The sequence below is a fragment of the Bubalus bubalis genome, chromosome 2 (assembly GCF_019923935.1).
Source record: "Bubalus bubalis isolate 160015118507 breed Murrah chromosome 2, NDDB_SH_1, whole genome shotgun sequence".
Taxonomy (NCBI): Eukaryota; Metazoa; Chordata; class Mammalia; order Artiodactyla; family Bovidae; genus Bubalus; species Bubalus bubalis.
Window position 1 is genome coordinate 181,320,862 of NC_059158.1, and position 26,454 is coordinate 181,347,315.

At 49.7% G+C, this 26,454-nt stretch overlaps 2 protein-coding genes and 1 long non-coding RNA gene across 4 annotated transcripts; 1 reads left to right on the forward strand and 2 right to left on the reverse strand.

Annotated features, from left to right (window-relative positions):
* Window positions 1–3,370: 3,370 nt before the first annotated feature.
* On the reverse strand, window positions 3,371–4,965 carry LOC123328613. 2 transcript variants are annotated; one of them, XR_006543543.2, is made up of 3 exons: window positions 4,810–4,965; window positions 4,201–4,288; window positions 3,371–3,730 (listed from the first exon to the last, which is right to left on the reverse strand). It is a non-coding gene; the product is annotated as an uncharacterized LOC123328613 (long non-coding RNA). The 2 variants fall into 2 exon arrangements; XR_006543542.2 differs by having other exon boundaries at window positions 4,762–4,949.
* An 11,690-nt stretch (window positions 4,966–16,655) lies between these two features.
* Window positions 16,656–18,298, forward strand: ID3 (inhibitor of DNA binding 3, HLH protein). The gene is made up of 3 exons (XM_006077941.4): window positions 16,656–17,043; window positions 17,164–17,247; window positions 17,801–18,298. Exons 1-2 carry the CDS (start codon window positions 16,744–16,746, stop codon window positions 17,221–17,223), a joined length of 360 nt encoding a protein of 119 aa, XP_006078003.1. The 5' UTR covers window positions 16,656–16,743; the 3' UTR covers window positions 17,224–17,247; window positions 17,801–18,298.
* A 136-nt stretch (window positions 18,299–18,434) lies between these two features.
* LOC112582977 (translation initiation factor IF-2-like) lies at window positions 18,435–22,175 on the reverse strand. Its single transcript, XM_025278745.2, has 2 exons — window positions 21,223–22,175; window positions 18,435–19,045 (listed from the first exon to the last, which is right to left on the reverse strand). The coding sequence occupies exon 1, from the start codon at window positions 21,907–21,909 to the stop codon at window positions 21,265–21,267; it is 645 nt and encodes a 214-aa protein (XP_025134530.1). The 5' UTR covers window positions 21,910–22,175; the 3' UTR covers window positions 18,435–19,045; window positions 21,223–21,264.
* Window positions 22,176–26,454: the final 4,279 nt, after the last annotated feature.

The following is a 26,454-nucleotide window of genomic DNA, read 5'->3' on the forward strand; positions in this document are numbered from 1 at the left end:
CCATGAGGTTTTCTTTCTCAGACGCTGCGACCTGAAATGCAACTTCACCTTTTTATGTTGAAGTGATATGCACTGTTAAACATGAATGTTTTTGGCAAGTCTGACACAGTAAGCCACTAGTGGTCATCAGTAATTGCTCAGGATAAATGAGTTCAGCTCCCTCCCAGCGAGGCAGCCTACCGCCTGCTCTTAGGACTCCTTAACCATCAGTCATCCTCACCTCAAGCAGGCCTCCAGCCTGGACCAATGCGATGCCCTGTCCTACCTTGCACCCCACTTCAGGGCCCGCTCCTGCTCCTCCCACCTGCAGCTGAGATGGCCCTTTTACCCAGCCAGGGACCTAGTCCTTGTTTTTCTGCTTTGACCCCCTAATCCTATCTTCAGTCAGGGATCAGATCCCTCCACTGGCTGCTGACACCTGCTGACTCTTGGAGCGGTTACCATGTTCCTCCTCCAAGGCCTAGATACTCAGCCCCCCTGTCAGCGAGCACTGGGCTCTGGGAAGCAAACCAGGCAGGAGTGTTAGCAGAGCAGATGGAGGAAAAGTCAAAACAAGAATCAATGTCTCTCCTCGGCCTGGGCCCACCCTATAAGCCTATTCCTTCCAACAAAGGTGCCATTTCTTGAGCATCTTTTTTTTTAAGTGAAAGTCACTCAGTTGTATCTGACTCTTTGCGACCCCACAGACGATACAGTCCATGGAATTCTCCAGGCCAGAATACTGGAGTGGGTAGCCTTTCCCTTTTCCAGGGGATCTTCCCAATCCAGGAATTGAACCCAGGTCTCCTGCATTGTGGGCTGATTCTTTACGAGCTGAGCCACCAGGGAAGCCCAAGAATACTGGAGTGGGCCGCCTATCTCTTCTCTTATTTTTCAGACTGTGCTGGATCTTAGCTGCAGTGCACAGGCTTCTCTAGTTGCAACACGTGGGCTCTAGAGCGTGCTGGCTCAGTAGCTGCAGTGAGCAGATTTATTTGCCCCACAGCCTGTGGGATCATAGTTCCCCCACCAGGGATCGAATCCAAGTTCCCTGCATTGGATTCTTTGTTACTGGAGCCACCAAGGAAGCCCCCATTTCTTGAGCATCTTAAGCTAGGTGTCTCCCACCTACAACAGCCCTCACCAGCAGGGCCCCACTCTCCCCATCCCAAGACCTAAGAGACCCTATATAAACTGCATTAGTTTTCTGTCATGGCTGTAACAAATTACTGCAAACTTAATGCCTTCAAATAACACAAAGGTAGTATCTTTCAGTTCTGTAGATTACAAGCTTGACAAGGGTCTCACTGGGATAAAATCAAGGTGTCTGCAGGGCTGTGTTTCTTTCTGGAGGCTCTAGAGAAGACTCCATTTTTTTGCTTTTCTGGCTTTCTGGACCCATCCTCCATTTTCAAAGTAAGCCATATGGCACCTCTCTGACCCTGCTTCCATCGCCACATCTCTGACTCGCCTCTTCTGTTACCCTCTTCCACTTTTAAGGACCCTTGTGATTAGGTTGCTGTTGTGTTGGTCATTCAGTCATGTTCCATTATTTGTGACCCGATGGACTGTAGCCCGCCAGGCTCCTCTGTCCATGGGATTCTCCAGGCAAGAATACTGGAGTGGGTTGCCATTCCCTTCTCAAGAGGATCTTCCTGATTCAGGGATCAAACCTGGATCTCCTGCATTGCAGGTGGATTCTTTACTGCCTAAGCCACCAGGGAAGCCCCTGTGATTACAGGGGACCTGACAGAAAATCCAGGACAATCTCCTGATTTTAAGATCAGCTGATTAACAACCTTAACTCCATCTGCAACCTTGATTCCCACTTGCCATGTAATGTAACATGTTCACATAACATATTCATGTTCCAGGGATTAAGAGATGGATACCTTCTTTTTTTTTTTAATTCAAGTATAGTTGATTTACAATGTTGTGTTAATTTCTGTTGTACAGCAAAGTGATCCAGTTATACATATATATTCTTAATATGCTTTTCCACTATGGTTTATCATAGGATACTGAATATAGTTCTCTGTACTATAGAGCAAGACCTTGTTGTTTATCCGTTCCTCATAGAAAAGCTTACATCTGCTAACCCCAACCTCCCACTCCATCCCTTCTCCCATCCCTCTCCCCATTGGCAACCACAGGTTGGGTTTCTATGTCGGAGAATCTATTTCTGCTTTGTAGATAGGTTCATTCGTGTTGTACTTTAGATTTGACATATAAGTGATGTCATAAAGTATTTGTCTTTCTCTTTCTAACTTCACTTAGTGTGATCATCTCTAGCGGCATCCGTGGTGCTGCAGATGGCATTATTTCGTTCTTTTTTATGGCTGAGTAACACTCCACTGTGTGCAGATACTGCTGCTTCTGATCCAGCCATCTGTCACCGGACATTTAGGTTATTTCCACGTCTTGGCTAGTGTGAATGGTGTTGCTATGAACATACTGGGGCATGTATCTTTTGGGATTAGAGTTTTGTCTGGATATATGCCCAGGAGTGGGATTGCTAGATCATACGGTAACTCTATTTTTAGATTTTTAAGGAACCTCCGTACTGTTTTCCACAGTGACTGCACCAACTTACATTCCCACAACAGTGTAGGAGGTTTCCAGGATGTGGATACCTTCAAAGTGACCATTAATCTGTCTACCCCATTACCTGACAGGGAGCGGTGGGGACCATGACGATCCAGAGAGAACATATTCTAAATGAGAACATATTCTCAGTGTCCCCTTCTAAAGGGGGCATCTGCTACTCAGCCCCAGCTTTCTTCGGGTGAAATTTTCCAATTCTGAAATCACTGAACAGGCCGGAAAAAAAAAAAAAAAATTCTCATGGGCTAGATCTGGCCTGAGGCCACCCAGGTGTGACCTCTGAATTTATCTCCACCCCATCGGTGGTGAGATGGTGAGATGATGAGATGTCCTCTGGCATTTACAGGCTTTCCAGGCTCTGGGGGAGGAGGAACCAGCTGGGCCTGGACGTGGGAGGGAACGTGGTCAGGAGCAGAGCAGGTACTGCAGGGGGTGCCTCAGGGGAAAGTTGAGAGGGAGAAGGGACCAACCATTTCCCTGAGGGACCAGCCATCACCTGCAGGAAGCAGTGATGCATCAAAGGGTACAGGAAATCAGGCAGAGGCCGACCTGAAGAAATCAACCAGACTGAGGTAGGCTTTATGCCTCATGGCTTCAGAACAAATCAAGCAGACCCTTTCTAATTTCAAAACGTATCAGTTCTTCTCTTCCCCCTGAAAGCGCTAGCAACACTGGCTGACTGTGTGCAGACTGGTAGGCAGGAGGCTGGCAGGGGTCGGGGGAGCAGGAGGCTTTTCACTCTCTGCCTTTTCATGCTTTCTGAATTTCGAACCAGGTGGATGTGCTATCTATTTAAAACATTGCATTGAAATCCCTTTATTCATTTAAAAATATTTTAAAAATACAACAGTTTACGTTCAAGGTAAAAAAACAAAACAAAACATGAATGCAGTGTGTGACCTCCTGGCAGGAAGGTTGAGAAATGGTGAAATGTGAATAAATGTTAACCAAGTGGGCCAATTACTTCGGATCCACCATCTTTGCTGCTTTTCCTTATCCTCACACACCAGGACTTGGATAAAACCAACTGGTGTCTTCAGTTCCACTCTACTCCAATCTGAATGGCAAAAAGCTAAGACTTGAGAGTCGCTCAGCTTGCTGACCTTGAGCCAATGCGCTTACCCTCTTTGAGCCTCAGTTTTCCGGTCTGTAAAATAGAGATGATAATGATACCAATTTTATGGACTGTTACGAAGATTAATGAGTTTAGGTAAGTAAGGCGCTTGGAACAACACAAAATCAGTGTCCAAAAATGATGACTCTTATTATTATTTTTACTGTTCTCTTCTAAACTTGTTTCTTTTGAGTGGGAGAATTATTAAAACCATAACAACTTAGGGCTTCCCTGGCGGTTCAAACAGCAAAGAATCTGACTGCAGTACAGGAGATCTGGGTTCAATCCATGGGTCAGAAAGATAGCCCTGGATAAGGAAATGGAAACCCACTCCAGTATTCTTGCCTGGGAAATCCCGTGGACAGAGGAGCCTGGCGGGCTACGGTCAATGGGTTCACAAAGAGCTGGACATGACTGAGTGACTAACACAATAACAACTTAAGACATGTAATGAAGGTGATCAAAATGAAGTGAATTTAATCTCTGGGCCCCCAAATACTTACAACCACGCTCTGAAGGGAATATCCATGTCATCATTTTACAGATAAGGAAACTAAGGCCTGGAGAAGGTAAGCAAGTTCCTCAAGGACACTGAGTTTGGACACAGAGAAGACAGAGGCTGGAATTAGGATTTCAAGATTCCAGATTCCATGACTTTCAATTAAAGTCTGTCTTCTGGTGTGATTATATGGCATGATCATAAAATAACAGGACTGAGTGGGGCAGTTGAATTTCAGTTTGTTTGGTTTGGGGACAGCCCCTCCCCTGACATAGTCCCAGATCCAGTAGATTCTAAGGTGGGGGTCAGGTCAGGTCTCTGGCTCACATTCTGGTCTCAGTTTTGAAGCCAAGTTCTCTCCCTGGGGAGGGATACAGGATTGGGGAGGGGGTGTCAGTGCATGGGGGGGTTGCCATGGGTGACCCTGGCCCAGCTGCTGCCTGAGCTTTCTCAGGAGGAGGTTCTCCCAGCGTCCCAGATCCACCCCAGGCCCTCTGCCGCCTCCCCCGACCCTCGTCATCTAGGGAGCAGTTGTTGTAGCTTGCAAGTGTGTCTGGCACCAAACCTGGGAGTTAGATGCTCCAGAAAGATGAAGGGCACTGCCCAAGCAAACCTTAGGAAGCAAGAGAGCCCAGTGATCGAGAGCACAGCCTTGTAGGTTTCAAACCCAGCTCCTCCACTTCCTAGCTGAGTGGCGGTGGGCTTCACCTTTCTGAGGCTTCCACACCTGTGAAATGGGAAGGCCAGCATATCTATCTCAGATGTTGAGACGCTTTTCTTTTTTTAAAAGTGCTTTATTGAGGTATAATTTACATACCATAAAATTCACCTGCTTTAAGTACACAACTAAGTGATGTTTTAGCCTATTTAAAGAATTGTATGAGCATCACCACATCCATTTTAAAATATTTTTATTGGGGCTTCTCTGGTAGCTCAGACAGTAAAGACTGCCCATAGTGCAGAAGACCCAGGTTTGATCCCTGGGTCGGGAAGATCCTGTGGAGAAGGGAATGGCTACCCACTCCATGGACCAAGGAGCCTGGTGGGCTACAGTCCAAGGGGTCAAAAAGAGTCAGATGTGATCAGTCTCTCCAAAAAAACTCTCTTGTACTCATTAGCAGTCACTCCCCTTCTTCTTAGCCTTAGGCAACCACTACTCTATATTCTATCCCTATAAATTTACCTTTCCTGGAAATTGAACATAAATGGAATTATACAATATGTTGTCCTTTGCGCTTCGTTCCTTCCACTTAGGCTAATATTTTTGAGGTCCATCTATAGATTCTATACATCCGTAGTTGTTCCTTTTTTTTTTTTTGTGGTTACACTCCACAGCTTGTGGGAATCTTAGTTCCTTGACCAGGGATTGAACCCAGGCCCAAGGCAATAAAAGCACCAAGTTCTCACCACTGGAACACCAGGGAATTCCCATGTTTGCTCCTTTTTATTGCTGAGTAATATTCCATCATATATGACTGTACTACATTCTGTTAATGCATTCATCATTTGATAGACTTTGGGGTTGTTTCCAATGTGCGGTTATAATGAGCAAGGCTGCTATGACTGTTCCCTGTACAAGGTTTTGAACAGACATATGTTTTCATTTCTCTTGGGTGAATACCTAGAAGAATGGCTAAAATCATATGGTCAATTTATATTTAACTTTATAAGAAACTGCTAGTTTTTCAAAGTCTTACATTCCCAGCAGTAACGTATGAGGATTTGCAGAGAGAATTAAATGAGATAATTAACATAAAATGCTTAGCACTGTGCCTGATCACCGAGAAGGCGATGGCACCCCACTCCAGTCCTCTCGCCTGGAAAATCCCATGGATGGAGGAGCCTGGTGGGCTGCAGTCCATGGGGTCGCGAAGAGTTGGACACAACTGAGTGACTTCACTTTCACTTTCATGCATTGGAGAAGGAAATGGCAACCCACTCCAGTGTTCTTGCCTGGAGAATCCCAGGGACGGGGGAGCCTGGTGGGGTCGCACAGAGTCCGACACGACTGCAGCGACTTAGCAGCAGCAGCAGCAGTGCCTGATCACAGTGAATCTTCTATAAATGGTAGCTAGTATTAGTAGAGGTCTTAACAGAATCTTAATAGAATAGTGCTAGAATCCAAGGTACTGCTGCCTCCTTTCCTGGAAAGAAAGTGAATCTTCAAGAGGCAGTCACTCGACAGTATTAAAGCCCACACACCCTTTATCCTCTTAGCCTGGCATTCAAGGCTTTCTACACACCCCATTGCTCCATCTACCCATCCAGTCTTGGCTAGCATTCACCTTGCCCTCTAGCTTCTGCCCAGCCAAGCTGATCAACGCCTCTGCTCCCACCATTCTCTGCTGTCTCCCTCTTACTTTCTCTTCAAGTATTAAAATCCTACTTGGCCTTCAAGACTCAGGTCTAGCTCAGGTGTCTTTTCCTCTCCAAGGTCTATCTTGACTTTTTTTTTGGTCATGCTGTGCAGCATGTGGGATCATAGTTCCCTGACCAGAGGTTGAACCCATGCTTCTTGCACTGGAAGCTTGAAGTCGTCATCACGGGACCACCAGGGAAGCTGCCTACACTGACTTTCCAACTAACTAGACTAGCGCTGTCTGTGTGCTGTTGAGGACCTGAAATGTGGCTAGTCTGAACTGACATGTGCTGAACTATAATATATACATCAGATTTTGATGATTTAGCATGAAAAAGTAATGTAAAATTAGTAGGGTTTTTGGTATTAATTACAGGTTCAAATAGTATTGGGGGCATATTGGGTTAGGTAAAAATACATTATTGAAATTAATTTATTAAAAAATTTTAAAAATGAGGCTGCTAGAAAACCTTAAATCACACACATGGCTCACATCTGTGCCTAAATGCTAGTTCTACTGGGCGGCGTTGGTAAAGAGCATCAATATCTTAACAGCTGCTGTTTATTGAGCACCTCTTTTCTTACACTGTTGTATCTGTTATCTGATGTAATGCTCAGTGCAACCCTGTGGGGAGATGTTATGAATATCTCCTTTTTACAGATAAGAAAACAGAGGGAAGGTGTGGTCTCCCCAAGGTCACACAGCTGGACACTAGCAGGATTCAAACCCAAGCTGTCTGCCGCCAAAGCCCATGGTCTTCCATTCTGCTGCACATACCACTGAAGCATCAAGGGGGGTCTCCTGGGGTGCCTTTGGCTGGAATCAGAATAGCTCTTCATGGTAATGAATCATGCTAATCAGAAGCTCTGACTGAATGCTTGTCTTTCATAAACACGAAAGGAGAAAGCAGATTAATTAATAGAAGCAGTGCATTTGGAATAAGGCAGATCTTGGCACCTCTGGGTGTAATAAGATTGAGAACTAAGGATCTAAGTACGTATCTCGTTTGACAGGTGGGGACACTGGTGCCCAAAAGGGAGAAGGTTTGTCCAGGGTTGTCAGCCAGTGGCAGAGCCACATGCGAAAGCAGGGTTTCTGGGCTCTCAGGCTGAGTTCCCCTGCATGGACCTCACTGTCCATACATGGAAGGCCCCTGCCCCCAGCCACCTGGAAGCCTTTTGTCTTGAACCAGCCCCCTTCCTCTCCCCAGCCTATCCTGAGGACTAGAGAGAAGGGGGGGTCAGGAGACCCAACTCATTCCCACCAGGGTCCCAAGGCCACAATCCGGTCCTGGGCCAGGAATTCCTTTCAGAGACTGAATTAAACTGAGCCCGAAAATAATTCTGCACCCTTGGACGCCTCCAGGAGCTCCTTATTCCAACTCTGCCGGATCTAGCGGGTCAGGCCTGCCCAAGTCTGCTCTCGGCCATCTTCTGGGCTCCCCCAGACTTCCCCTGCCAGCTCCCGTCTCCACTCATACGTTAGGGAGAGGGGGTGTTTAAATGTGTAAAGACTGCCCACATCCCTGTGCCCTCTTCCCAGCCTCTCCAAACAGGCAGGAGAAAGGGCGAGAGAGACGTCCCAAACCGGGCATCATCATTGCTATGAGCCAACCCAGGAGGGCCCGAGCCAGAGGCACAGAGAAGAAACCCCAGACGCAGACACAAAGGGGAACCAAGAGTGTGCCCAAGACAGAAGAACAAGGACGGACGCGTAGATCAAGATCAAGGCACGGAGCGAGAGACGAAGAGAAGAGACAGAAGAGAAAGAGAAAGGAGGTGGAGATGAAAAAGGGATTCAGAAAAAGGAAAACGAGAGGAAGGCAGAGCAGGAAGAAGAGAGAGAAATGAGAACGTGCGGGAGAGACCGCAAGAGCAAGAGAGGCGCGACGGGGGCGAGGAGGAAGGGGGCACCCCGAGGGTGCGAGGGGCGATGGGGGCGATCTGGGGGCGCCCGGGCCGCGGGGGTCCCGGGGTGGGGAGGGCGGCGGGCCTTCCTCTCGGCGCCTCTCCCCGCCGCGGCGGTCGGAGCAGCCGCATTCCTCCGGGTTTCCCACACACTCGCCATCAAAGAGTCCCCAAAGCCCCGACTTTTCCCGCGCCCCTCCCCCGCCAGGGCCGGAGAAGCTATTTTTCACCCCCTCCTGGTCTTTAATCTGTTGTGGGGGAAAGAAAGCGGCTTTTGTTGGGCGAGGGGCTGCGCGAGGGGGCGGGGCGGGGGAGCCGGCGATTGTGTGTCCCGGCAGCTGCGCGCCCCGGGCCGCCGGGTGGGGCCGCCGGGGCGCGGGCGGGGAGGGCCCCCCCGAGATCGGGCCGGGCCGGGGTGGGGCGCAGGGGCGCGGGCGCGGATGGCCGGGGCAGGTCGACCCGGCGGGATGGGGCCCGCGGGGGCGCGGGGTGCGGGCGGGAGGGTCGCAGGGGCCGAGGGAGTGGAGGAAAAGGGCCACCCGGGCGCGCAAGCCCATTGTCCTCTTGGTCCTGTTCTGCGGCTGGCCCCGAGATTGGGGGAAGATGGGCACACGCGGAAAGGGCACGTGGGGAGAAGGCTGCACACCCGCAGGAGGTCGTATACTCAGGCAGGGGGCCACGAGAACCGCACTTTTAAGTAACACGCAGGGAGACACGTGCACACACACACACACACACATACACACACACACTGTCTCACCAGGGACACAGACACACAAACTCTCAAGAAGGGTCCCACAGCCAGAGAGGGGCCAACACCACACACTCTGGGAGGAACACACACATTCAAAAGAAGAACCCACTTACACACATACACAGACACCCACACACCACCTGACACCATGAAGGTCTGTTCAGCAACGTGGGTTTCCAATATGAATTTCCTTTTCCTTCCGGTTGGATTCCTGGGTGGGGAAGATCCCCTGGAGAAGGAATAGGCTACCCACTCCAGTGTTCTTGGGCTTCCCTGGTGGCTCAGTTGGTAAAGAATCCACCTGCAATGCAGAAGACCTGGGTTCGATCCCTGGGTTGGGAAGATCCCCTGGAGAAGGGAAAGGCTACCCCCTCCAGTATTCTAGCCTGGAGAAGTCCATGGACTATATCCTCCATGGGGTCACAAGGAGTCGGACATGACAGAGCGACTTTCATGTCACTTCACTTCTCCTTCCAACCCCCATTTTTCCTTAAGACTGGCCTGCATTCTCCAGTATTAGCTTCTAGACCCTCCCTCCAGTTGGCAGCCTGGCTCATGCTTTGGAGCACAAGCTCTGGACTCAAGCAGCTGTGCTCTGCCTCCTAACAGCTGTGTGACCTTGGGTGAGTCGCCTCACCTCTCTGAGCTTCGATGGATATGTGGGTTGTAGGAGATAATATATGTAAGATGCCTGACTCATCGTTGGCACTTGGTAAAACTAATCCCTTATAAGCCTGCTGATGCTGGGGCCCCAGTAACGAAGACACTCAGGGGCAGCTGTGGCCGGTCTGTCTTCAGCCTTCCCGCACCCCTGCACTTCTACCTCAATGCCCAGTTGGGCGTGGAATTGGCCCCAGCAGGGTCAGCTCTGTCCCCAGGCCAGATCCGTCCCATCCCAACCTCAATACCTACCCTTTGAACTGCTGCTGGGACCTGGACCAACACAAGACAATATCGGGGCAGGGTGAACATCGCTTTTCCATGATCCTTTTTTTTTTTTTTTAACCTTCATTTTTTCTTGCCTTGCTTCCATCATCTTTCTAAAGCCCTTCCTGAACCCCAGTAGTGACAGCCCTAATCCAATTGTCAGTATCTGTCTGTGGTAAAGAACATCCCCTAAGGGGTCTCCCATGAGTGATCACTGGGATGGAGCTTAATTCAGTACATCCTTACTCATTGCCCATTCTCTGCCAGGCACTGTGAGGGATACTGAGACTAGGGAGACAATATGACATAATTACAAAGCAGGTGAGCTATAAACCCCACAGGATGGTTGGAAGAGTTCAGTGAAACTATGAAGGAAAGTGCTTTGGAAATAGCAAAACCTCTGCAATAATTCCTTTTCCTTTTGCTACTTGATTCCCACATAACCTGCTGCTGCTCTCCAAAGACTAGAAGCTCCAAACCTTTCTTTCTTTTTTTCTCCAAACTTCTCTTAACAGGGAAATGAGGTTATCCCTATCTGTCCTCATTAGCCGAGAAATATTGGAGAAGGAAATGGCAACCCACTCCAGTGTTCTTGCCTGGAGAACCCCAGGGACGGGGGAGCCTGGTGGGCTGCCGTCTATGGGGTCGCACAGAGTCGGACACAACTGATGCGACTTAGCAGCAGCAGCAGCAGCAGCTTGAGTGAGGGAATTAGTCCTTGTGTGTCTGGACACTGTGTGCAGCTTGAAAGTCTGTCTCCATCCTTTTATTCATCAATGTTTGAGCCACCAGACCTGAGAGTTCAGATTTTGATTGTTGGAATTTTTTTTCTCCTGGCTCCGTGGACAAGTCTCTTTGACCTTCAGTACCTTTGTCATAATACCTACCCTCAAAAGAGAAGATTATACAAGACAGAATTTATAAAACACCAGCACAAGATAGGTTATCAGAAAGTAAATTCCCTTCGTACTTCCCTGCGGTTGTCCACCCACCCACATACCTCCCAGATGCCAACCCAGCCTCTGGACGTCCCACGGTCACTGCCTACCTGCTGACATAAGGGCTTAGTTAACTTCAGGGTGGTATGACTGGACCAAGCTAGGCTAGCTTTGTGTTGAAAGAAGGAGAGAGGCAGGAAACTCAACTCCAAAGCTGACTCCTAAATACAGGAGTAGTCAGTTTGCACTTTGTTTAAGAATAAACATCCCTTAAAGCATGAACAGGAAGGTTTTTTTGGGGAAAAAAAAACCTTCAGATTTCCAAGAAATTTCCAAAGCTCTCTGAGTCTCTCTCTGCTTAGAAAATATTTTCTAATACCTTAGTGTCTGTCTTCCAACCTAATGATTGTCCCCCTTGCTTTTCTCTATCGGGTAGAATAAAACGTCTCAGGAGCAGACTACTTTCCTAGGAGGTCCCTTGAAAGGGCAGAAGGAAAAGCATAAACACAGAAGGATAAAAGCTTTGAAACAGGTACCTGGGTACAAAATTTGGATCTGTAGCTTATTAGCCATGTAACCCTAGGCAAGTATATTAACTTCCCTGAGCCTCGGTCTGCTGGAACACAGAATGATTCAATGAGATAATGCATAAGGCAAGAAGGACTTGGCAAATATAAGTATTCAGTGAAGGACGATGACGATGATGACGATAATGATGAGACTGAGTACTTCTGAACTGTAGAGGAGCCCATCTTGGAGGCCTCTGATGTCCACATTCCTGTAAGGGCTCATGCCTGAGATCCAGAGGCTCCCCATAGTCTTCTTCTCAGTATTGCTCACGTTCCTGAGAACAGTCTCAGCAGGAACCATTAAGCTTCTTGAAACCACCTCACTCACCAGGGGCTATATCACATCACAGCACATGAAAATAACTAATTGGATCCTGTGGCACTTTCTATCCCTTGTCCCCTTGATCCTCCCAGCTGTTAAGTGGGTGGGTATTTCTCCCCATTTTACAGAGGAGACAACTGAGGCAGAGGCAGCCTAGGTAGTCCATCCAAGGGTTTGAGCCTGGCTTTGAACCTGCATTCCCTGTGATCTTCTTGTTTCACAAGAGTCTCAAGCTGTAGTTTGAGGTCTAGCCTTGCTAGGGGGAGAGGGAGGGGTATGTTCTAAGTGTGTGGCTAGGAAATCCTCCTCACACTCTTACAGGTACTTTGTGAGTAGACAGGTGTGTGTGTGTGTGTGTGTGTGTGTGTGTATGTGTGTGTTAGTCACTTGGTCTGTCCAGTTCTCTGTGACTCCATAGACTGTAGCCTATCAGGCTCCTCTGTCCATGGAATTCTCCAGGCAAGAATACTGGAGTGGGTTGCCATTCCCTTCTCCAGGGGATCTTCCAGACCCAGGGACTGAACCAGGGTCTCCTGCACTGCAGGCAGATTCTTTACTGTCTGAGCCACCAGGGAAGTCAAACAGGTACATATTAGGAAATGCAGCATCTGAGGATTCCTGAGACCCCTAAGGTATCCCTAATACAGCAGACTACCCTAATTCAAAAGAGATTTAGAGGGCAGAGTGGACAGGGAGCCACATGAAGGGTAGGTATGGGTCCTGGCTACAGGTCAGCAACTGATATCAGAGTACTTCTGAACTGTAGAGGAGCCCATCTTGGAGGCCTCTGATGTCCACATTCCTATAAGGGCTCATGCCTGAGATCCAGACGCTCCCCATAGTAAAAAGAGTAACTTTGGGCAAGAAAGAGTAACTTTGGGCAAGATTCAGAGGTTCCCTTGATCCCCACTTTCGACATTAAAAGCAAAAAATAGAAAGGTAGATAGAAGCTCAGTTTAGGCAAAAAGACATCTGCAATTCTCATCATCATTACTTTGGCTTTGAAATCGACAGCTCAGAGACCCCCCACCACTTTTTAAAATTTTAAAGACAAAACAGTATAACTTAACAGTTCTGCCAACTCTTAAAAAAAAAAAAAATCAGAGATCACAGCACTGACTTTTTCTTTCTTTTTTTTTTTTTTTTTAAATTTTGGCAAAGGAAGATTCAGTTCCTGGAAATGCTTGCAAAATGATTCCTGACACTGGGGGGAGATAGTTAAAAAAAGAAGACGACGAAAACTTATTAAACACATGTAGTAAAGGAAGAAGGTGGGAAGAAAGCGAATCAACGAAAGAAAGGAAAGATCTAAAAGAGATAGACGGTGGGGAGGGGGGAAGCCATTAAAGGGCCCCAATTCAAGGAACGTTATCAAGTTCTCAGCATCTGCAATTCACAAGCCGCTTGTGAGTCGGGGCGGCGCAGACTCCGCCCCTTTCTCGGGTGTCGGACGCTCATTGGTGGGGGCGGCAGTCGCCGGCCGGTGACTGCCCGAGGAAAGGTTGCCTGGGACACGCATCCCTGTGTGAACGCATGACGTCCCACCCTGGCGCCAGGCTGTCTGGGGCTGAGTCTTAGATCAACACAGCTGTGGGACCGGGACCCACAGCTGGGCAAAGGAGCGGATTCCTCAACAAAAAATAGGATTGTGAGAAAAGTTCTGAAACAAAAACAGCGCAGACAAAAGCCTTAATGACATCCTTTCATAAAAATAAAAAATGCAAGAGGGGGGAAAAAGCTGGTAAAAGGAGCAGAACTGGGAACAGAAAGTTCAGAGGCATTTGGAATAAGAGACTGAGGCCCCACCACCGCTAAACAAGTTGCAGAAGGCCTGAGCTAGCCCTTCAGTCCGCTGTTGGGAAAAAGAAGTCTTTTGGGTTCAAACTTTATCCAGTGTTCTCAACCGTAACCCATTTCTTTCAGAATTAGCATCTTACATTGGAGAGTACCCTTAGAGGTCATTTGCTGCCCCCTCCCCCAATTTTACAAAAAAATGAAGCCCAGGAAGGAAGGAAATTCTTCCAAGGCCACATTGCAAGTTATTGACATGACCAGGAAAGAATTCTGCTTGCTAATCCCACTGCATCTCTTTTCTGCCTGTGTCGCCCAGCTTCTGGGCATTTTAGCCTGAAAGCATCTTTAGAGATAACGCGAAAGTGCTTTGCAAACTGCTGTACAAGCCTGAGACATCAGTGGTAGTGATGCAGGAGTGAAAAAGAGATGGGGGAATCTATGTGGCTGCTGCTAAGTCGCTTCAGTCGTGTCCGACTCTGTGCGACCCCATGGATGGCAGCCCACCAGGCTCCCCGTCCCTGAGATTCTCCAGGCAAGAGTACTGAAGTGGGTTGCTGTTGCCTTCTCCCGAATCTATGTGGACCTGTGGACTAAGCACGGACCACTCAACCAGACACATACACTCAACAGTCACTTGCCTTCACATCCACTCAATCAGTCCTCAGGCACCAAGGAGACTAATGGATGAGATGGAGACAGTATGTTAAGCGCCTTGCAGAGAAGAGACATTTGATAATTACATGTGGAAGGAAGGAGGTAGGTCTAATTAGCTCCATTTTATAAATTGGAAAATTGAGGCAGAGAGACGTGACTTACCCAAAACTCACAGGTTTACTAAAAAAGAATGGAAATTTGAACATAAATCTGCCTAGCCTCAGAGGCCATGATTTTTTCCAGAACCTGGGCTTGACTATTTTGCACAAACCATGGAGGCCTGCGTGACAGAAAAGGAAAAGTTTTTCTTTTTGGTCATGCAGGAGTCCTCATAGTCACCATATTCCCTTCCTGAGACCAAATAGCTGACAGGCTCTCCAGTTGACTTCTGTAGCATACATAGACTGATTTGTCCATTCACAGGATATCTTCACCTTCTTTTATACTAAAGAGACTGTCCTTTAAAACATCCATATTTCAGGAAGAAATCTTTTGAAGACCTTTTACCTGGGACACAGATTCCTGTGGTATGACAGCTAAAAAAAAAAAAAAAAAGGCTTTGGGGCTGGCTCTGCCATTATTTGTGGTGTGACCTTGGAAACATCTTAAAACTCCTTTCTGGACCCTTTACCATCCCACACCTGCCTGTCCAAATTTCATAAAGCATCAGACTGCTAGAGTTGGAAAGGATTTTAAATAATCACTTAGCACCATTTCCCCATTTTAGTCACAAGGAACCAAGCCCAGGGTACCTGAGCTTGTCCACGATCACAGGACAGATTATTGGCAAGGCTGGGAAGTTGAATCCAGGACTCCTAACTCCCAGTCTAGAGTCCTGTTTTACTGACTCTTTTGCGATTGTCCTAGCTCTGAGCTCCCATTGTCCCGTTAATCAGTGCCACATAGCATAGAACTCTTAATTGTTTCCGGTGTGAATCTTGTCTCCCCAAATCCTGGGATCCTTGAGAGCAGAAGTCACTGTTTTAAGGAAAGCAACTCCATAAATATTCATCAAGTGACTGATTAGGGAAGCAACCATTGAGGGATCCCACCTGGTCACTCCCCAGACAGAAACCAGCATTCAGAGGCTGCACTTTCCCCCAAACCCTTGGAAATGACAAAAAGACAAGCAAAGAATGCAATGTCCCATTGCAATACGGGGCTTACTCGCCTGTCTCCCGGTCCCTTTCTTGGGGGCTCTCAGATAGAGCTGGAGCCATTTCAGCAAGGCTAAGAATAATCAAGTCCAGGTGGCCTGCCCTTCCACAGCAGAAAGAGACAGACAATAGAGTGATGAAATTACCAAACTATTGTTTTCTGCATAGAGGTGTGTGGAGAATGTGGGGTTGGAGGGAGGGAGAAGGGAGAGTTAAAAAAAAGATTAACTGACCCAAAGGGAGCTCCTAAAAAGGTTATCTAGAAATCAGCCCATCTGTATCCCATATTCAAAACCCTGTCCAAAATTCTAATCAAACTCACTTCCAAAACATAACTGGGCATATGTTTGGCTCCTTATGGAATGCATGGGGCCAGAGGGTAGGAGCTTTTTTCCTTCCCCAAGCAAAAACCACAATTCAAGCTTTTTTTTTTTTTTTTTCTTTCTCCTTGTTGCTCAAACAGTGTTCTTTGCTCAAACCTCCTTCCCCTCCTCCTTCTGCAATCTCAGCGCCTAGCCCAAATCTGTTTTCTTCATTGTAACCTCAGCTTCACCGCAATTAATTTTTTCCCCCTCTGGTCACAAGATAATTCCTGACGCCAGTGAGTCTGGAGGTCAGACGAACAGCAAATTGGGGAACAAGGCGGCACTAATTCCTTACAAGTTTCCCTTGAAAAATCTTTTGCTTAAAAAAAAAAAAAAGCTTTGCTGTTCAGGGATTTATGACCTCGGAGGACTATGAGTTCGAACCAGTATTGGGCTGTAGGTGGACTGGCAAGCGGGCAGGGGAGCTCGAAGATATAGGGCGCTGCCAGGAAAAGGCAAATTCTTAAAAGTTAATGGTTTTAAGTGATTTTTAAAAATCCTTGCTGGCAAAGAGGCCCGCCTCTCCCCAGTATCAGCGCTTCCTCATTCTTTGAATCCGCGGCTCCGCGGTATTCGGCGTCAGACCGGCCAGAGGAAGCCTGTTTGCAATTTACCCGGGTTGTGAACGCCCAGGGTCGACGGAGGCGGGGCCACAGCGGTCTGTTTTGCATAAAGGGGCGTGCCCTCCAGGCCGACTCTATAAGTGCAGACTTCGGAGAGCGTGCGCGCGTTGCAGGCTGCTCTAGAGGGTCTCTGGCTTTATTCCTTCCTTCCAGCACTTCCCAACCTCATTGCTCAGTATGAAGGCGCTCAGCCCAGTTCGCGGCTGCTACGAGGCGGTATGCTGCCTGTCGGAACGCAGCCTGGCCATCGCGCGGGGCCGTGGCAAGAGCCCGGCCGCCGAGGAGCCGCTGAGCCTGCTTGACGACATGAACCACTGCTACTCGCGACTGAGGGAACTGGTACCCGGAGTCCCGCGAGGCACTCAGCTTAGCCAGGTGGAAATCCTGCAGCGCGTCATCGACTACATCCTCGACCTGCAGGTGGTCCTGGCCGAGCCGGCCCCTGGGCCCCCAGACGGCCCGCATCTTCCCATCCAGGTGCGCGCGGGCGTGCTCGGGAGCCGGGGCGGGGCTGAGCTCCAGGGCTGGGATGCTACGGGGACCCCTGGACCTTCCAAACTCCGTGCGTAAACCCTTCCCCCCTTTTCCTTCTCTCAGACAGCTGAGCTCGCTCCGGAACTTGTGATCTCCAACGACCAAAGGAGCTTCTGCCACTGACCTGGCCCGCCCTGGCGCCTCCAGGTGAGTATCCAAGCCTTGTCTCGGGGGCGGGGAAGGGGGACAGCTGGTGCTTAAACGGCAGATCTTGGAGTTGGTAGGCCTTTTAAAGGATTACCGCGGCCCCCTCGGTTTAGGGAAATTCAGGCCAGAGAGGCGCAAGTGACTTGCCCGTGGTCACAGCAAATGAATGACGGAACCAATTCCGATCCAGAGTTCGTTTCAACCTTAAGTGCAAGTTGTTACCGTCTTCCCCATTGGCCAAAGGTGCGAAACTATAGACGCAGGTCCGACTAAATAAAATAACCAGTCTGTTTGTGGCTTGGAGTCGTAAAAGGAGCCGCGTTTTTCTCAGCCCCCCTCCCAACTAGTGTCACTTCCAATAGGGAGGGGTGGTGCAAGCTCCGCCTGTGGTCCTTCGGCGCCAACTGGGTGGGGGCAGTGTGGGGCGGGAGTTATCAGCTGGAGGTAGAGACCAAGTTTCCTCCCTGGCGCCGGCCAGTCTGCGGACGGCCCCCGCTTGGGCGCGCTCGGCGGAAACTGACGGCTCCCTGGTCTTCTTTCCTCCCCCGCCCAGAACGCAGGTGCTGGCGCCCGTCCGGGACCCCGGGACCCTCTACGGCCGGAAGCCCGAGGGCATGGATGGGCCTCAACCTTGCCCTGCCCACTTGACTTCCCCAAACCCCTGCCTCGAGGCTGGACCTGCGCCCGGGAGCGAAGGACTGTGAACTTGGGTGGCCTAAAGAGCCGGCGCTAGCTCTGGGCACCAGCTGGGCAACCTCCCCCAGCCCTCACCCCACTCCCAAGTTTTAAAGACTGTCTTTCAGTGTGTGGAGGTGTACGGGGTTGGGGGTGGGGGCTGGCTGTTCTCCAAATTCTGCCTTGGCCAAGGCAGCAGTAGAGCTGGTCTTCTGGTCTCCTTGGAGAAAGACTCTGTTGCCCTGATTATGAACTCTATAATAGAGTATTTAGCTTTTGTACCTTTTTTGCAGGAAGGTGACTTTCTGTAACCATGCGATGTATATTAAACTTTTTATAAAAGTTAACATTTTGCATAATAAACGGTTTTTAAACACTTGTGTTTATAATTTGATTCCTTAAGTGCTAACACTGTTTCTCACAAAGCTGGGTTTAGGGAGAATAAATTCATGTCTTTCTTGGAGCTTAGGAAAAGTAAACTTGCTTATTCCCTTAAAAGGGAGATGGGAGAATGCCCAGCTAAGACTGGGGAAGAGGGGGAAGTAGAAAGGGCTCATGGTGGAGCCCCACACGCATTGGGTGCAGAGAAGAGCCTTGTCCTGTCTCACTTTACAAGTGAGGGAAGACTGGAGAGAAAGTGACTGGAACAAGCTCATCCAGCAAGTTGGGGGCCTAGGATAGAAATCTGCTCTCCTGAGTCCCAGTTCTTAAGTAGTTTGAGAGCTATGTTGCTAACTAGCAGATGGCTGTCCTCTTTAATGCCATTAATGATTTCTCTAGCAGGGGATGTGAAACAGGACCCTCACCTGTTAGGCAGGGATGGTGCTGATAGACCCATTTCAGAGATGAATAAATGGATCATTGGGCTTGGTTTATTTCCTCTTGGGCTTCCAGAGTTGGGGAAAATAGGACAGGGGTCTCTTCCCTCAAATCTGATCAACCACTCTGATCAGAAGGACTTTGGTGCTGGTTGGGAAATAAGAGAATGAATTATTCTACCTCCAGTTAGTTGAAGACTGAGCCTAGACTGGGAGTTTGAGGAAGAGGGCACCACAGCCCTTATTTCTGGTATATCCTTCCAATAACATCTCCAGTGGGAGTCTCCTCTGTAAGTATCTTCACCCTATTTCAGAAATGGAGAAATTGAGGCTCAGTGGATAATGAGTTGGAGTCAGGTTCACACAGTCCCTCGAGAAGCAGAAATAGGATTTTAAACTTAACTACAGTGACCATGGACAGGGAAGCCTGGTGTGTTACAGTCCATGGGGTCACGAACAGTCGGATACAACTTGATGACTGAACAACAGTGACCACGACTGTAGTGGAAAGGAGCAGGATCTGAGACTGGCTATTCCATGGGGCCAGGCTTGAGAGTCAGGCAGAGGGCAAGACTCCTATACCATGCCATCTTCCTTTGCTTCCCCTCCACCTCGATCTGGCAGTTCCCCAGGTAGGTCCCACCAGGTGCCTGGTCTTACCAGATTCCTGTTTATGATATGATCTCATTCATGTGTTGGCACCTGGCATTAGTTACTTCAGTATTTCATAACAAACAGGTCACGTCATCACCCACCTTTCACGCCTTAACCCTGGTGAATTTGCAAGGGTGAACAGGGGCATGTGATGGGGAGGCGAACTATGTCTTTGTGAACCACCCTCCTGATAGACCAGTGTTCTTAACCTGTTTCCTGTCTCCTCCAATGATCTGGTGGAAGGTATGAATACTCTTCAGAAAATCCACACACACACACAATTTTGCCAAAGCAATAGGGCTTCCCAGATGGCTCAGTGGTAAAGAATCTGCCTGCCAATACAGGAGACACAGATTCAATCCCTGTGTCAGGAAGATTCCCTCAAGAAAGAAATGACAATCTGCTCCAATATTCTTGCTTGGGGAATTCCATGAACAGAGGAGTCTGGCCGGCTACAGTCCACGGGGTCACAAAGAGATGGACGCAACTGAGCGACTGAGGATGCACGCATGGCCAAGCAAACTTCCAATGCCTGGGGGAGAGCCCTCAGTCCCCATGTGAGGAACTTTTGCTTCAAACCCAGCAAGTACAAGACCCAGGCTGGGTCTGCCTGGGATCATTCGTTAGGTGTCCTGTGCTGGCTCTGAAGTAAGTCAGCCACACAAAGGTGCAAACAGCATACTAGCTGTTTGACTGCAAGCTAGAGACTGTTTCTATTGAGTCTCAGTGTCCACACCTGTGTGAGACTGCTGATCTTGATACAGTTCTGAGGCACCTGGCCCCACATTAAACCATTAATTGCAGCAGAGCCAGGCACTGAGCTCAATACCCTGTGCCCTTTCAGCCACAGCATGCAGCTTCCTGCTCGGAAGTTGCAGGACCTAAAGGCTAGGAAGCTCTGGATGGCTCATCTGCCGTGTGACCTTGAGCCAGCCACCTCACCTCTCCAAGCCTCTCTCCTCCCTTGCACAGCAGCTGGTGCTTCTTGCATTGCTGCCTCCCAGGACAGAAGATAATGGTGGGAAAGTTCTTTGAAATGCATCACACACCTATGAGGTATTATTAAGCTAATTCCAAGGAAATTGCCAGACTGAGCTGTTCAGGGGGCGGGGACAAAAGCTGAAACCAGCACACCAATTCATTAGTCATTAGAGAGTGAAAGCAATTTGGCCCTAGGTCAGAAAACTCTGAGAGAGGAGAGTTGTCTTGTGTCATAAACACCTATCAAATGCCTACCAGGTGCCAGGCTCTATTTTATCTTAACATTTTTCTAATCCTCACCACCACCCAGCAACGTATCATTATTCCCATTTTACAGAAGACACAAATTCAGAGAGGCTGAATAACTTGATCCAGGTCACATAGCAAAGAAGGGCCACATAGCAAGGAAGGGCCACAGCAAAGCAGCATCCAGCACCACCTAGCTCCAAAGTCCACGTTCAATTTTTTCCCTCTCCATTCCCTTCCCCTGGGAAGGGAACATATTTGGTCCCCAGTAGGTGCTTGCTAAATGCAAGACCTAGGCCCACCCCAGGTCTCCCTCTCATTTGTGAAAAGAGGATGATGGTGCCTCCTTTGCAGGTCTGTGCTTCGGATTAAAGATGCATAAAGCATCTACCAGCCTCCCTGAAAATACAAGATTCACCATTAACGGAGTCTTAACAGTTCACTATTGCATCAGCTCTGAAAAACGGACTTTGGGAAGGGATTTTTACTTTGTTAAAAAAAAAAAAAAAAAAACAGGTTCAGAACAGACGAAGTAACTTGCCCGGGGCCCCACAGCTCCTAAGTGACAAAGCAAGGATTCAAATTCATGCGTGTGACAAACCAGAGACGGTGCCCTGTCCGAGAAGGCCAGTGACAGCTCTCCTTAGCTGTGGATGTGCCGGACAACTGTCAGTGGCTGTCTTTCGACCTCATCATCTCTCACGGCTGGCTGGCACTCGTCTCCATTCCCGGGGCTACATCCTAAATCCTCGCGTCGCTCTTGCAGAACTGCCTCTGGTGCTCCGCTCCCCGCCAAGGTTTCTGGAGGTCGGGGCAGGGGCGGGGCCTCGGCCCACGTGGCCCGGAGCCCGGCTGGGCGGGGCCAGGGTAGCCCCGCCCCCGGCCCGGCGACCCGCGCTCCCCCCCGCGGGCCCTGGGGGCCGGTCGCAGGTGTTCGCTGGCGCCCGGATGTCTGAGCTCTGGCTCCGCTCTGGCTCCGGCTCCCTCCGCAGCCTGCGGGCGGGGCTCCCAGCCCATCCGGAGCCTCGCGGCGCCCCTGCCGCTCTGCCAGCAGCGCGGCCTCCCGGTTCCCAGCCTCCTGGCTTTGAGGGGCGGGGGGCCCGGGCCACCCCCCGCTCCGGGGCCACCCCCACCCAGCCGAGCTGCTGACCCTATTGCTCTCCCGCTGCCCCCAGCTGCGCTCGGACCGCGGCGGCCTCGATGCGCCCCCACCCGGCTTCCTGCCTCGGCAGTTTTGCCCGGGCCGGGCGGCCGCCCTGGATCGCACCCCGTTCCTTCCTTCCTTCATTCTTTTCAGGCAACTTGCATTCCTCGAGCGCCTGCGACGTGCCCCGCACGAGGCCTCTCCGACCTTCCAAGTGCAGGCCCCCGGGGCCACCGGGGTCCTCCGGGAAGATTCCGCCCTCCGCCCGATCTCCTTCCCTACTCCGCCCGACTCTTCTATCTCTGATGTCCGGTTTCACTCCGAGTTTAGCATTATTGTTCTCTGGTTATTTCTCCTGTTAAGGGTCAGTCAGTGGCAGGATCAGGGGATCACTCTGTGATCGAAATCAAGGGTCAGTCTGAAAGTGGAGTGAGGGGTCAGAGTGTGGCCAGAATTGGGGTTTTAGCCAGACTATGGCAAGGTTTGGAGATAGTGTGGGTGGAAGTTGGCAGTGGTCAGTCTACGGCTGGGCTTAATAGAGTGTAGTAGCATCAGTGGCCAAAGTCTGAGTCAGTCTTGGGCAGGGTCAGTGAACAGTGTGGATCAGGGTACTAGGTCACCCAGAGACTAGGATTTGGTGGTTGCCTTTGACAAGCCAGATAAGTGCAGTGGGGCGGGGTGGCGGCGCTGTAGCTCTCTGAACTCAAGATTCCTATCCCTCCACAGCTGGGGGCTGGTCATAGCCTCCCCCTGGCATTACTCAGACTGTAGAGCTGGGCTTCCATCTGGGACACTCCCTGCCCTCCACACCTCTCTGCTCCTACCTTGTGCCAGATGCTGGAGGCAAAAAACCCTGGCTGGGACAGACCCGTGGTCAGACTGACAGTAACACTGGCCATGGCAAGGAGGCCTTAGGCTTCTGAGGGACCCCCCACACTTTGCGTCACCCATGGGGAACAGGTACCTTGATCTTCCCTGTACCTTCTGCCTTTTGTTCACAAACCTAAAAGCTGTTGGGGATGGAAGGGTTCTTAGAGGTCACACGTGTGGCCCAAGAGGGGAAGAAGCTTGCTCAGGGACACCCAGCAAGTTCGTGGTCAAGACAGGACTCAAGGGAACTCCCTAGTGGTTCCGTGGTTAGGACTCAGCACTTTCACTGCCCTGGCCTGGGTTCAATCCCTGGTGGGGGAACTAAGATCCCATTCCCATGGCCAAAAAAAAAGACAGAAACCCATGCCTTTTACCTTTCTAGCTAGGGCACTCTTTGTGATCCTCTGCCTACCCTGAGCAAGGATTGTTATTCCCACTTTAGAGATGGGGCAGCTGAAGCCCTGAGAGGCTTCTGGACTCACCCGGCTCTCTCAGAGGGACTGCCAGGGGCGAGTGGACTGCACCCACCTGAGGATCTGGACCTGTGAAGTGGGGAGCCGGTGATTCCCTGAAGCATTGCGCCCTTGTCATTGCCACCCAGCCCCCTCCCTGGCGCCCTCATTAGGAGCGAATAAAACAAGGGTGGCCGGACGAAGCGAGGGAGAGGAGAGAACACTTTTTAAGAACTGCTGGGGAAAAGCTTAGCTGGGTTCTTATGGAAACATATGGAACTCATTAGCCTAAGTCGAAGTGGTCACTGGCCAGCTGGCAGTCGGTTGGTTTGAGGCTAAAAGTGTGTGTTGTGTGGTAGTGAGGGTACCTAAGGCAGACTCACCAGAATAGCCTGCCCACTCACTGATCCAGGTTCTTCCCGAACCAGGTATTGTTTCCATTTTTAACATAAAAAAAAAAAATGTGATTTCAAGACACCGGGTACTAGGCCACTCTAGGTTTTGTGGGTAGGATCAGAGACTTAGGGACCATCAAGACACACAGCCACCCCAGAACCACCCACATCCTGACTCACACATGTCTTTTCACCACCAGGGCCCCTGCAGTGGGTCCAGATGTATGAAGGGATGGTCTCAGCTTCCATCCAGGACTCATCCGGGGCGGGGGTGGGGGGTGGTCCTTGAGGAGCCTAAATGTTGGTCCCACATCCCGTCAATCACATTTCCCTGGACAGGTTAGACTCCATATTCAAAGACAGCAGCAAGAAAATGTTCCAAGAGGCCATTTCCTGGTACACAGGATTTTAGTCTATGTGGTTGTAGGATCCTGGGGGGCTGCCTCCATTTCACACCTATGAAGCTCACAGATATTAAGGGACCTGCCAAAGATCACCTTGAAGTAAGCATCAGAGCCCAGGTCTCCGACAGAGCTTCCACATCCTGTCTTGTTGATATCTGCTATACTGTGTGCTAAGTCGCTTCAGTGACGTCCAACTCTGTGACCCCACAGACTGTAGCCCCCCAGGCTCCTCTGTCTATAGAATTTCCCAGGCAAGAATACTGGAGTGGGTTACCGTTTCCTTCTCCAGGGGATCTTCCCCACTGAGGGATCGAACCCGCGTCTCCTACTTTGGCAGGCGGATTCTTTACCATTGAGCCAACGCAGCTCTTCTAAAACTTTCTACTAACCAGTGGTCATACAGAATTGGCCTCACACAACCCCCACAGCCCTCCTGTACTTTCTGTGAATTTGGGAATCAGCCAGCTGCTGGTGGAAACCCTAGCTTTGTCATGTATCAGCTATGCCATCAGAAAAGTGAAAAGTGAAAGTTGCTCAGTTGTGTCCGACTCTTTGCAACCCCATGGACTATACAGACCATGGAATTCTCCAGGCCAGAATACTGGAGTAGGTAGCTGTTCCCTTCTCCAGGGGGGTCTTCCCAACCTCGGGATGGAACCCAGGTCTCCCGCATTGCAGGCGGATTCTTTACCAGGAGAGCCCAGGAATACTGGAGTGGGTAGCCTATCTCTTCTCCAGCTGTTAGAGGTAGGTTATTTACCCTCTCAGAGCCACATCATTTGCTGTGACGATTAAAGCAGATGACATGTAAGGAGACTGGCACTCGGTGGCCCGGGGCGACCGCAGCCACGGAGCTTGTTGGGCATGGCTGTCAGACTCCTCACATAATTCCTCCCTCCTCTTTCCAGGTGGCCGTATTATTGGCATAGTCCATCCACGGCATCTCAGCACTGCCTGTCCAGTAGCCGTGCTCTTCAGAGGCCTTTCACACACACACGCAGGAGTATGTGGTCAACAGGATGCTCAGTGCCTTGAGGAAGAGTGCAAGGACTTAAAAAAGCAGGCCTGCAATTCAGCCTCACCACTCCCAGGCTGTGCCGCCATGGACAAGCTCCTTAACCTCTCTGAACCTCAGAAAACCAGCCTGGAGCCACCTCAGAGTCCTGCTGAGGATTTAGTGAGGAACTAAAGATAGCCCACCCAGAGGCTCGCTGGCACATGGAGGCACTCAGTAAGTTACAGCTGGAGTTAGAAATAATCCTATTTCACAGATGGAGAGGCTGAGTCCCAGAGGGCGTAAGTGACGCATCCAGTGTCATGTGAAAAGACCCCCTCACAGACCTAGGGACTAAAAACCAGATCTTCATGCTCCCAGTCTTTGCCCAGCTGCTGCTGCTGCTGCTAAGTCGCTTCAGTTGTGTCTGGCTCTGTGCGACCCCAGGGACTGCAGCCTACCAGGCTCCTCCATCCATGGGATTTTCCAGGCAAGAATACTGGAATGGGTTGTCATTGCCTTCTCCCTTTGCCCAGCTACTACTCTCTCATTACTGGGATTTGTAATCATTTCATGACAAAGGTGTTTTCAACTGTGGAAAGTCAGAACTTTGAACCCAGGCTCCGCCTGATACAGAACCAGCTCACTGGTGAGCGCATCCCTCCGTAGAAGAGAACAGGGGTCGGGGCTGGGGTAGGATGGACGTGACTCAGAGGCCAGAGAACCTGGAGGCCAAACATAGTGAAATCAGGGGAGCAGGAGCTTTGTGATCAGACAGACCAGTCTCTGCCACTTCTTAGCCGTGTGATCAGCTAAAGGACACCACCTCTCTCAGCCTGTTTTTCCTCTAAAGCTCCCAGTAGTACCTCTTTCATAGAGTTGTTTCAGGAACTAAGAAAACAGAGTACCTGGCACAGATGGACTGCTTGAAGCTGGCAGTCCCTATCATTTTATCAAGATGAAGTAGAGCAGGAGCCACCTGTGTCTTTGTCGTCACCCTCATTGTGAATCTTTTTGTAAACTTCCAATTGAACAAACAGTATTTGGTTTCTGATAACACAGTCCCCCACTTACGGTGTGAACTTGGACAAACTACTTAAGTTCTTTCATCTTCAGTGTCTGCACCTATAAAATGGGGATAATGAAAGTCCCTACTACAGACAGTTGGGAAATTTTTTGTTTTAACTTTTCTTTTTTGGACATACCATGAAGCTTGTGGAATCTTCGTTCCCCAACCAGGGGTCGAACCCAGGCCCCCAGCAGTGAAAGCACTGAATCCTAATCCCTGAACTGCCAGGGAATTCCCAGGTGTGAGGATTAAATCAGTTACCACATAGTATGCTCGGTTTAATGCTTGGCACATAATAGGAACCCCCAAATGCTACTTGTCATTCATTATCTTAGCACAGTCTGTGAAGTTTGTGTTCTCATACATTCTATAGCCATCTGTGTTTTTATACAAAATCTTAATATCTCAATTTTTTAAAAATTGGCATTTCAAGAAGATGTACAGATTTTTATCATATGGTTTTGTGAGATCTAGTGCCTAACAAACTTCACACATAGCCACACTT